The sequence below is a fragment of the Siphateles boraxobius genome, unplaced genomic scaffold (genome assembly GCF_051911475.1).
Source record: "Siphateles boraxobius isolate OS27281-9 unplaced genomic scaffold, OSU_SipBor_1 3, whole genome shotgun sequence".
NCBI lineage: Eukaryota > Metazoa > Chordata > Actinopteri > Cypriniformes > Leuciscidae > Siphateles > Siphateles boraxobius.
This window is the reverse complement of record NW_027508919.1, coordinates 15,745,233-15,757,604: the sequence shown is the minus strand read 5'-3', so window position 1 is coordinate 15,757,604 and position 12,372 is coordinate 15,745,233. Positions and strand designations below refer to the sequence as shown.

Below are 12,372 nucleotides of genomic sequence, written 5' to 3'. Positions count from 1 at the left end.
TCAGCTATTTAATGAATAAAATATCTTGATAATTAATTTAGCCATGTCAGTTTTAGCGTTCATCGGGTTGATATTGTTCGTTGAATTAACGTAGCCTAGGCTACCGTGTTTTAATGGCTGATTTGTTATCTAATTTAGCCTACCGTTACGCATCACAAAGTTCACCCCTTACACACACTCTACGCGTTGGTTGTGCATACAAACACACCCACTGTGGCACTCATGCACACGCACGCGCTTATTCACACAAACTCTCACTCACGCCCACGCGCTGACAGTCAAAGCTCGTGAGAGGGGGGGAAATGCACCACTCTCTGCGTCTTTGTGCGGAAAAAAGTTGCGGTCGTGGAGGCTCTGCAGAAAATATGAGTTGCTAAAGCAACTTAATAGTTTGTAGCATAAGACACTCTGGGTTTAAGGTAACATATGTCTTTTTTCGTGTTCTTTGAAAGAACCCAGAAATATCCCTAATCGTTCTCATTGGAAAGAAGAGGTTACGTTCCTTTTGGACCTTGTAGCAACAGTTTATGTACCCGGACATAATCAAGGACAAAGATAAACTTGTTCGGAGGAGTGGAATTTATCTTTTAAAAAAAAAGAAAATCAAGACTGGCACGGCTGCAAACCGCCGCTTTTCAACAACCACTGGTGAGAGCACATGACACCCTATCTTGAATGTGAGACAATGCAAGTGAAGGAATTCGTTCCACCTCAGGGTTGCAAGACATGGGTGAACTTCAGCTTTAGTGTAGTTAGATGGAGAGGCATGATAAGTGATGCTCTGGCAGGTCTCACCTTGACTTTGCAGTTGATAATAATATATCGTTAACACTGTGAGGCAAACGGGACAAGGACAACTTTATAGTTAAAGCGTGTAATTTACATTGAGACATGTATTATGGGTTTTTATCAGCAGAAATAAATCATGCTAACGAAATTTGCTTTCAAAACTAGCAAACAAACTGTATATCTTAGGTTTTTTAATTGCTTTTTAAATAGTCTACTCATAGCAATATTACTAAAATGAATTATGTTTGTATTAACATTTGCGATGAATTGGGTAAATAAATTAAGCATTAAAATTAAAATATGAAAATTAAATTATTATTATTCATAATATTCGGCAATAAAATTTTAATTTATGCAGATACAATCCAGTTAATTTTTGAAGATCAGAAGCTCTTGTCTTATGGTTAAATATTTATGTAAACTAATACAGTATTTTCATTTTGTTCAATTATGTAAATCAAGTTTCGCTTAAAAAAAATCACACACAAGCAACACTAAAGTAAAAGTGTAAGACTACATTTATTATGGTATTATCCCTAATATTAACTGAAAGCAATATCACCAATTTAAAAAATTAAAGTTAAAGTTAAAACTTTAAAAGTAAAGTTTTTTTCCCAATTAATCATTGGAACATAATAATAATAGTAATAATAATATCAACATAAGTTATATTAGTTTGCTCTGTTTTTGTTAGTTTAACCTGTTTTAAATAGACCGAAATTAGAAAAAAAAGAAATGCATTACAAAAATATACAAGTTTTCTAAACATATTTTCCTCTGTTGATGCGCTTCAATAGACACTAAATTTGCTTTGATGTAGCCCAAATTATAGCCTAATCTTATTTATTGTCACGTGTGTGTGTTTATCTTACCTTTTCCAGTTTGAAAATTACTTTGCCACAGTACATATTTAACATGGCATTCGTATAAAATGCAGGTTTATGGAGCAAAACAAAACTATAAAAGAGTAGCCGAAATACGTAAAACGGAACGGGTGCCCTATAGGCCTACCCACTCAGAAAAACGAAAGAAGCATCTTTACTTGGTCATTTCACACTTAGACTACTTAGAATGGTAAATAATTTAGACACTTATTTATTAACACTTAATTTGTGCTATAATCTCAAAATAGAATTTAGCTAGATGACTTTCACCATCACGTTAGGATATTAGCATATTAGGCCTACTCAGCATACTTATACAAAGACAAATTTAATTTCCAGAGTCTCAAGCCTTTGACTAAAGGCACAGATGCGACTGAGAGGCATGCAGGTGATATAAAGGCTAAAGTAAAGCGTTGCATTCGGAGAGAGAAAAATGGAGAGGGAAAACGGTTAACAGCAGGATTGCATGCAAATTTTCGACTAAAATTATCATAAGCAAACAGCTGAAGCCTGGGCTAATAAAGGCCCATCTGTGTTACTTCATATCGGGTTAGTATAGAGCTACGATAATGAATTTTGTAATATCCAACCGACAGACATCTCAATCAGAGACTAATCCTCTGATTTTACCGCGGAATCACTCAACTTCGTGCGCTCAAACTGCTCTCTTTCTCTCACCGACACACGGTGCACTGTCTCTCTTTATGCATTGTTTTCATGTGTGTGTCTGGAGACACTAGTCTTAATTAGGAGGGACTCGAGCAAGCGCTAAGGGATTTCAAAACAAATTATGAGGAATGTGCACATCCAATTACAGACAGGAACCATCCAATATTTTACAATAAATTTGAGGTATCAGTGGCCCGTCAGGTCAGATAGCTGTATTAAGTGATGGACGTGTAAAAGCTAAACACTCAATTATTCCTGATATATATATATATATATATATATATATATATATATATATATATATATATATATATATATAATAAAAATAATAAATTAACGTGTCTCTTTTTCACAGGTGCTCAAAGTAATCTATCAAATGGACTCCCACTGCCGCAAACTTGCATCAACCTGTGCTCAATTAGGTAAGATGATCTTGAACGACGAGCCACCCTCCTTGAGAAGGTCTGGATTCATTAATACATTTCATTTGTTTAACAAAAACACCTCAACATTGCCTGACCTTTAAAATACAACAGGTATAAAAACGGCTCTATGTAAAAGTAAAGTGTGAGTAAAACGCCTTTACTGGTGTTTGACATATGACTGGTTATGGGGAACTCAGTGCCGTTAGACGTTTAGTCAAAGATGGACATCTGGTGGTAGGACAGTATCGTACACGGGTAAGATAACCCGTAGCAGCTCCTGACTGGGAATTGCTCATTTTACAGCCAAATTCTGTCTCATTTTAGAGATTTATGGTTTCTAAAATATCTTGAATAAAAAAATAAAAATAATACTGATTTGATTCTTCGAAATGATTCTTGGTAATGTAGTTAGGTTATCAAGTGCGTTCTCAATGAAATGATGTAAACGTATATCTCTTACAAGATTATAAATAAAAATTTGATAATATACATGCCATTCAGTCTGATAGACGCAGGAAGGGCAAGCGCATAACAAACAAAAAAATCCAATGAACCCTTTTCTCCAGTATAGGCTATAATTTGCCGCACAAGGACAATTCTAAAAGAAACTTAGACAAATAAAATTAAAGTTGTTGGGGGGGGGGGGGGGGGGGGGCTGTAGGCCTACAGGCTGATACTGCGTGCATGCGTGCATGACGGGTCTCTATATCATCTGGTATCTTCATTAAGCTAATTAAAGCAAACAGAACAAAAACCACAATACTTATTTAGTCGCATTAGTTTTACATTTCCCATGGTATGGTATGATAGGCTATGAACCGATGCAGTTTCAGCAGAGAAGAGATAAAAGGAGAACGTGCATGAAAATGCACACACCAAAGTAAGAGGGAAAAGACATTCGAGCGACTTGATTACCGACAATCTCGTCTCCTGTGCAGTAATATATGCAGCGCTTGTTAGATAGACTCGGGGGAAAAGTAAATGTGTAATGAAAGCCTCCTCGTGAGGAGGAATATACTAATGGAAGAATCTAATGTCCTCTTAATCCTATGGAAAAGGCTTTGTCGTCTCCCTCATATTGACTGAATTGGTAATTAATGGCTCTGCTGTGCACCATGGCCAATAATCCACAGCAGGCAGTGAGATCACTCTGAAGATTTTTTAGGGTCCAGAATAAATACAGAGCAACAATCCAGTCCAGCTATCAGTGCGTTTAACATCGAACTCCGCAACTTTTGCCTATGGAATTTCAATGCGCGCAATTAAAATTTCTGTGCGTAAAACCTATCATTCATATTTCATAGAATATTTTAGTATAGGCCCCTATTTGAGGTCCAGAATAATCATGGTATTTTTGTAATGGTTTGAGTTTTTAGATAGTAGTAAAATGTGATCTAAGAAATGTAGCTACTTATAATTGATCCAAATCAACTGAATATAGGCCTACACATTTTTCCCTAAAATGGAAGCAGCTTCAAGACATAGAGAAAATAAAACGGAATGACATGTGAGACAACAGACAGAAACACGGTTTTAATACGCAGTGTCTGGGCGCAAATGCGTTGAATACGAGGTCACATCATCATGCAAAAAGACCTGTAAATACAAGATATGTCGGGTCTAGGTTCATATATTATGGCATAAATTAATATCCAGTACAAAGAGCGTGAGCTGAATCAGTCATTGATGGAGTTGGCGAGTCATAGGTTACTGCCTTTTCTTTTTTCTCCGATTTTTTTAACCCTATGGCTGATGTTCGACGTTTCGCGTGCTTTTACAGGACAAGCAGGGAAGCAAAAATGTAGATATCATTTACTAATTGCCTTTTTTATTATTTGATAATTATGAAAGCTGTAATCAACTGCTTTAATGAAATCGGGTTGGCCGCTTAGTTTCTATTTTTTATATTACCCATTGGATAATTTAATTTGAATGACACATGAAATTCACCAGAATTCTAGAAGAAATCCAGCCATTTTTCCTCTCATCAAAAAAAAACTTCTCCCCTGTGATATCATTTTATAAGTTATTTGACAAAATGGAGAAAAATGTAACATCAATAGGGCTATGAAATACATGTTTTCTTTTTAATAAAATAATGCAAATAGATGTAATAAAGTTTTGAAGGAATTTGAGACAGCAAGGTGAAGAAGCTTGAAGTCATTAAAAACGCTCAATTAAAATTCTTAGGCAAATAGACGTCTTATCAGATTAAATGTTATACTCAATCAAGGCAAAGTGAGCACCTCTCCCGCGAAGTAATCACGGGCCCGAGGCGCACAAATATACCTCACCAAAGTGATTTTAGTCCCTAAATCAAATTAGCCCATCTGATATTTATAATTATTTTATAAGCATATAATTATCATTTATAATTTAAAGCCATTATTTAGCAGGACTGGGATAGGCCTACTGTTTTTTACCAATGAATTTAACGAGGTGCTTGATACCCTGTCAACTCACTGTGGCGAAGGATCGTCCAATTAACATGTTAAAAGCGGAACATTCATTATGAGCATCTTCTAGAGCGTCATTATAACTAGACCTATGTTTTCTTATTTTGTTGTGTCATTTGCTAATAAGATTATTTTAAATTTGACAGACTTGAGTTAAAACCCGAATAAGATGTTTTCTGATAATACCTGCTGAGAAAAGGTTGAAACATCGCGTTTTGAGCGCCAGGTGCGCAATGAACAATTTAAGGGACTCTGTTCTTTGACACATTTTGCCTTTCTTTGAAGTCACTGAATGCAGTGTATCTTTATTTACATGCTTTTGGAGGGTGGAAATCATTTCGAACTGAACAGACTGCATTTTATAATTTCGAATAGGGCCGTTTCTAGTCGGTTGGCCATAAAAGCTCTCATGTATAGGGTCTAATGTTCCGTCAGATTGTGGGCGGAGTTGTGATGACGTCACGATGCATAGAGCAGCTCGGTTGGACGGATAGAGAGACAGCTGAAATGAAGAGCGGGCGCCGTGATGTGCAAGAGAGTGTGTGTATGCAAGTGGATATAATATCACATACCTGTCCCTGTCACTCCGGCTCTCATTGTAGGTCTCGGCTGAAACTATCTTTTTACCCAGTCGAAAGAAAAAAAAAACTTTAACTTTCTTTAGCACTGGGTTTATTTTAGCGATTTAAAGCCGTTTGTGGAGTGTCGCTTTGAATGGTTTTATTGGGAAAGGAGCACTGACAACGCTTGCCGATACTTCACTACTGGACATTCAATGTTTTTATTTATTTATTTTTTATGTACTATTTGTGATCTTCGCTGAGGAAGTAGGCTAATAGCTGCTTGCGAACCCTCCGTAAAACGCCTGTATTGTCCATGACCTCTATGAAGGATCCGTTGAGTTTGGACCACCATCACCACATTACCGGGAGCAAACACGCGCCGCTTGCGATGGCCTCTAGTCTGCAACCGCTTCAGCGGTCTGTGGACTCGAAACATAGGCTGGAGGTGCACACGGTTTCAGACACCTCCAGTCCAGAGTCCGTAGGTAAGCCCTGGTCCTCTGAAGAGATGTTTAAATGGAGCGTTTTCGGTTTTGGTGTCAGTTATCATGTGGTGCTGCCTTTGGAAAGAAACTGTTTAAAACTACTTTGAGCGTTTGAAACAGACCCGGTTATAGTGTGTGGCATGCAAATATCAAGACATGGAACTGGCAGTTAGTTGATTCCTAGGGCTATTGATGTAGGGTACATAAGTCATGCCCTTTGACAGGACTTTATTTACTTAAATTGTGTGTGGAAAATGGGCTTTTCACAAATGTTTGCACTGTGGCAATTTTGTGTAGAATAGCCTACTGCAGACATTCCCAAACTCGAATAGGCTATTTCTTTTTTCGTATGGTGAAAACGACATATTGCGTTAATTGTCGTTTAAATATTTTCCAAAACTTGATTTAAAAGCATTTTCATTTGAGCCTCTTTTATTGTAACTGTTACCAGAATATGATGTTAAACATCAGCGATTCATAAGAAAATTAGTTACGGAACACCATTGATTACATTTTGCCTGTTATGTTGTTACCAGGGAACCTACTTTGATATGTTACCATGATGTGACATATTTTCAATTCAATAAAACGGAATTAGAGATTTGTTGCTCACACAGACTTCTCCAATGTGTCAAAAAGCCTGAAGCTGGTTCCTCTTAAATTAAATAATTATTTAAAAATACTGTATTATTTTGCATTGCAGAGAAAGAGAAGGGACAGAGTAAAAACGAAGATACGACTGATGACCCATCGAAAAAGAAGAGACAGAGGCGGCAACGAACGCATTTTACTAGCCAACAGCTCCAGGAACTGGAAGCCACTTTTCAGCGTAATCGCTATCCGGACATGTCCACTAGAGAGGAGATCGCCGTTTGGACTAATTTAACAGAGGCCAGAGTCAGGGTAAGTTTGATAAGTGAAATGATATTGAAATAACATTTTATTATATAGCCCAAAAAATGAAGACTTGATTTTTCGTCGTCGTTTCGTTGAAGACTTGATTAGAATAGTTAATATCCTGTAGGCCTATTTAAACTAATTTGTTTATAAAGTCTAGACCAATTTTATAGGCTAGGCTATTTAAGGCGCTACGCGTTGCTAAAATTTCGAGACGTTAATATAAGTTGCATGCTAAATACGACTTTATTTAATCATTTAAATAAACCTGTCACTGTTTGGTGAGAGGCTAATTATGGGCGAGTCGAATTGTTTGCAATCAACACAAGTGACACCCTAACGATGACCTTAATGGAGTCACACAGTCGCTTTTTAAGAGGTGTAAAGCTTGTATTTTGTGATTGTCATTCTCGTGTAGTAGCCTATATAGGCCTACTTAAGTTTAGTTTGTCTACGCCTGCTTAGGGAGAATACACATTTGAAGCGTCGGGCGGCCCATTGACCGCAATAAGAATGTGTATTGGGATTCGCGGGATCAGACAAGATTCCGGGTGATTGATAAACAAGCGACTTAATTAGGGAACCAAACTGAGTTTGACACCACCACCACCCATATCATTTATCTACTAAAAACAACCCGTATAGAGTGGTTAATTCATATTGTTCTAATGCCTACGGTGGCAGCAGTTCTAAAAACGTAGCCTATCGGCTAATCGTCACTTTTATAGTTTTAGATAAGAATTAGCTATGTAGGCTAATTATAAATGTAAATTATTTACTACATGTGTTGCAGGTGTGGTTCAAGAATCGACGGGCAAAATGGAGAAAAAGGGAGAGGAACCAACAGGCAGAGCTGTGTAAAAACGGTTTCGGCCCTCAGTTCAACGGACTTATGCAGCCCTACGATGACATGTATCCCAGCTATACGTACAACAACTGGGCTGCAAAGGGGCTCACGTCAGCCTCTCTGTCTACCAAAAGCTTCCCCTTTTTCAATTCCATGAACGTCAATCCGCTGTCGTCTCAGACCATGTTCTCCCCACCTAACTCCATCTCCTCAATGAGTATGTCCTCCGGTATGGTTCCGTCTGCTGTCACCGGTGTACCCGGATCAAGCTTAAACAGCCTCAATAACTTGAATAACCTCAGCAACCCTTCTCTAAATTCGGGGGTTCCCACGTCGGCGTGCCCTTACGCCCCACCGACACCTCCTTATGTTTACCGGGACACTTGTAACTCCAGTCTTGCCAGTCTGAGACTGAAAGCCAAGCAGCACTCGAGTTTTGGATACGCGAGCGTGCAGAACCCGGCCTCCAATCTCAGCGCCTGCCAGTACGCAGTGGATAGACCGGTGTAAGGGACGATTGTAGAATTTACAATCCCGAATCCCAGGAACGAGAGACCACACTTTTTGTTTCAAGGGCACTAGAAGAAAAAAACACTGAAACGCGTTCAAACCTCTGATGGAATGTCAAGGGGGAACGGAAGGCAAACGCGCCATTTCTAATAAGATTTGTTCTCTACACTAGCAAGTGCACACTAGCCAGTGAAGAGTTTAAGATACCAGAATGTTTAAAAAAAAAAAGAAGAAGAAAAATCTCATTTATTTTGACGTTTCAATTGTTGGACAGTAATTGACTGAAAGGTTGTATATAGGCTGTATACATATATCTTAATATCATCTCCAATTTGTAGAGGCGAAGGCTGTAACTCTTAAGCATTTTCGAGAATTCAGTTTAACACAGCATGTGGAAAACGTACAGGAATCATGTCTTGCTTGCGATCAAGGGAATGTACATACTAAACGCACCAGTCGTGTGTGATATCATAAATTTATTATTAAATATCTGTGTGAATATAGATCTAGAATAGCAACCCTGGGTAATAATACGCAAATGTTTCTGCGAAATGAACTTGGTTTTTGCTCTGTGTATAATATTTGGTACGGAATTTTTCTTTCGTTTTTCAACATCCCAAAAATAAACTATTGTGTTTTATTTAATGGAAGTAAATATATTGTTCTAAACCATTTCAAAAAGTTTTCTTCACAATTATTGCATTCGCCTGGTTGTATGCAGCACACATTGTTGCTGTGTGGCATTTTTAAGGTTATAGGGGGGGTATCTAATACACACTGAGCGTGACATGAGAAGTCCGGTGAAGAGGGCGAGATGTCCCGAGCAGATTAGGAGTCGAATATACAAGACTGACTCGAGGCTGGGCCTCCAGTGATCTCCGACGCTTGAAATAACATTGCAATAAGATCGGAACAGACTGGACCACACATCACTGAACCATCTGCCGGCTAAACTCATTTAGAATAAAATAAAATATGAAGTGATAGCCTACGAAGGTCCAGGATTAAGCTCATCAGATAGTGTGTGAATTGAAAACAAGGCTAAAAATCTCATATGAATTATGAATGACCTATTATAATATATAAAGTGCCATACTGCAATCAAAACTGTGCTTTTTTATCAGACTCACAGCAGGCGCATAATTAAAACTAATAGCGAAATCGAGTGTCAATTGACTTGTAAACAACGAAAGCTCGCTGCCTCAAATTACTGTATAAAACACAATAGGCTAAAATAAATAATGGAAAGAGGATTAAGGGAAATGTCTCGTGCTCATAATACAATATTACTGCTATTGTAAAGGTTATTAAAATCTAATTCAATGAGTAGGCTATTTATTCCGTTTTTCGGGAAATATTTACATTGTCACTAGTTAGGCACTGTAGTCCATCATTAGCTGCACTGAAGCATGTAGTGGATAAAAGACCTGTAAAGCGCAGTCAATCTCATTGATAGAAGAGCAATCAAAACAAAGAGTGGTATGCTACAGAGAGAGGCGTGTGTGTGAGTGTGTCTCTCTCCATGAAAGTCATGTCACAGCGCGTAGATCAGTGAACATTTATTCTACGTCGGGTATAGTGTGGTTGGAACAACACAAGCATGCTGTTTAACATGAATGCTCATATAGGCTAATGATGATTAATGAGGCAGACAGAACAAGGGTGGAGGAAATTGTAAAATTGAATGCTACTATTACAGTAAGCCTATTCAAAAAAAAGTATTGATGTTGAATGAAAACTAAACGCCCATGCTGATTTAAAGCATCTACATTAAAACAACTAACGTTTGTCTAAAATCCACAGAACATAAATCAGTCATTTTCAGGTGTACACATTCCTGATTCTCTTTGTGAAGAGCTAACAGGACTAAATTATTCATTCCTAGCAACATGACGGTCTGGGGTCCCAATACACATCTCAATAAACACTGTGAGCGGGGGGCCCACAGGAGCAATACAGAGCAGATCCAGAGAGGAACCCTTCAGTCGGCCTAAGCACAGACAGGAAAGCTGTTCCCTTTTTTCTCTAGAAGACTGCATAAAGGTAAGGCATTTTAATGCGCATTATCAGCAGAAAACTAAAAACATGTCCTTGCATGACGAAGAGACGCGCCAAAAGTTTGCATTCATAATTAACTCTAGTTTTCTCAGGCTTTCCTGCAGTGTTGTCTTGCCGTGTTCTTGGTTATTTTATGTGCCGACAGAAAAAAAAATCGTTTCTTTTGGGACATTGTTGTGAAAATGTGTAATCAAATATTCCCCGACGCGGAACATTTATTTTAAGGCTTGAATTAAATGTTTTACTATCCGAAAAGTCCATGCAAAAGTTGTTAAAATCATTTGTATGAACGCAGCTGACAAGTAGGCCTACGATACGTTTGAAGGTTAAGGGATTATTAAGTATTAGTATTAATTCCTATCTTTCTATTTTTCCAAAATTACTGTAACCCTTTGTCTGTCTTTTCAAAAGTATTTAAAAATATTTACATAGCAGAACTAGTCTAAATATAGCCTTCCTCGGCGGCTGCAAATGTCCTGCCCGATAGTCTTAGGCTATTGTGTGAATACTGAAGTATAGCCTACTACATTGGTATAACTTCTGATTTCCATAGTGGGAAATGTTGGTATTTACATTGTGCTATGGTCTCTTATTCGGTTTTTTGTTACAGCTTTTACAAAAAAGAAAAAAAATAGCTATTTGTCGAAATGCAACTTATAATTCAGTTGTATTTTAAACGCATATTTCATAGTTCGCATAAGGGGAAAGCACCAAATAACACAAAAACAAATTTTATATGCCTTCACAAATTTCGTTAAATCCCTCATCTGAAATCCAAGGTGTAATAATTCTGGAATAGTCAACTTAATTAACAGCCGAGAAAATTACGTTCTATATCCACGTGAATAGATTGATCAACTGAAAGGTTTACCTAATAGTATTAACAATTAGGCTATTTTAATATTGATGATGAAATTGGATATAGCATTAAGTAGGCTAATACGTAAAAACTATTTAGTAAAATTACAAATATATGATAATCAGTGGTAGGCCTATGTTGTAGAAGACTGTATGATAGGCCAAATGTGTTGTTGCACTTTTCTCAATACTTTGTTCTTGGCCAAAGATTACTGGTAAAAAGCCCGTTTTATTCGGTTTGTTGTAATCTTCGCTGCATGAGTATAGGCCCTATAAACAGAACGGCGTTGTTGTTACCACCCCAGATTGTCCAATCAGATGGCAGCGATTTAAGCAAGGTCGGACTAGATGACCTCGCACATTCTCGCGCTTACCTAGTTCTCCATTGAAAAACAACACTGAATGACCTGCAACACATTCGAAATTGAAAGGAATCCGAAAATGTTCCTATTTCCAAGTTATTCAATAAAATACTTACTTTTTCACAATACCACTTTTGGTAACGTCCCATTACAAATCAGCCTTACAACCATTACAAAGTGTCAGTATTTCTGTAGAATAACAATATTGGATATAGGCCAATCAATCAGCTGACATTTGGCTATTTTGTGATGATTATTGGCACCATCCAAAAGCAGATGTCCACATGGCTAATTAACATAAGGGTTATGTACCATATCCGAAATCCACTGACAGTCATGTCATTTGATGATGAACTTTCCATTTACTTTTATAAGTCATAAAAATGTATTCACTTTCCGACATGTGCATCTCATTTGCAAGGTAACAGTAGGATGGCTCGTTCAATATCTGAAATGCATGTCTCTCTTTTCTATGAAGTAATGCTAATGCACTTGAGGAAAATGAGCACAGACCAGGTGGTGCAGACCCAAAATTACTCTGTAGATCCTCCATTCACTATCTGTACAGA

The 12,372-nt window shown here is 37.6% G+C and overlaps 1 protein-coding gene across 2 annotated transcripts; it reads left to right on the top strand.

Moving 5' to 3' along the window:
• Nucleotides 1-240: 240 nt before the first annotated feature.
• pitx2 (paired-like homeodomain 2) lies at nt 241-9,206 on the top strand. Of its 2 annotated transcripts, XM_077247951.1 has the most exons (4): nt 241-648; nt 2,698-2,764; nt 6,975-7,174; nt 7,962-9,206. In XM_077247951.1, exons 2-4 carry the CDS (start codon nt 2,719-2,721, stop codon nt 8,523-8,525), a joined length of 810 nt encoding a protein of 269 aa, XP_077104066.1. In that variant the 5' UTR covers nt 241-648; nt 2,698-2,718; the 3' UTR covers nt 8,526-9,206. The 2 variants fall into 2 exon arrangements, with proteins under 2 accessions (XP_077104066.1, XP_077104065.1); XM_077247950.1 differs by lacking the exons at nt 241-648; nt 2,698-2,764 and adding an exon at nt 5,713-6,271.
• Nucleotides 9,207-12,372: the final 3,166 nt, after the last annotated feature.

What these genes read in the sequence shown, in the direction of transcription:
- pitx2 (XM_077247950.1), top strand. Translation starts at nt 6,100, where the DNA reads ATGACCTCTATGAAGGATCCGTTGAGTTTGGACCACCATCACCACATT. An exon ending in CTCCAGTCCAGAGTCCGTAG is followed by an intron (nt 6,272 to 6,974) that starts GTAAGCCCTGGT and finishes TTTGCATTGCAG; the next exon opens with AGAAAGAGAAGGGACAGAGT. An exon ending in TAACAGAGGCCAGAGTCAGG is followed by an intron (nt 7,175 to 7,961) that starts GTAAGTTTGATA and finishes CATGTGTTGCAG; the next exon opens with GTGTGGTTCAAGAATCGACG.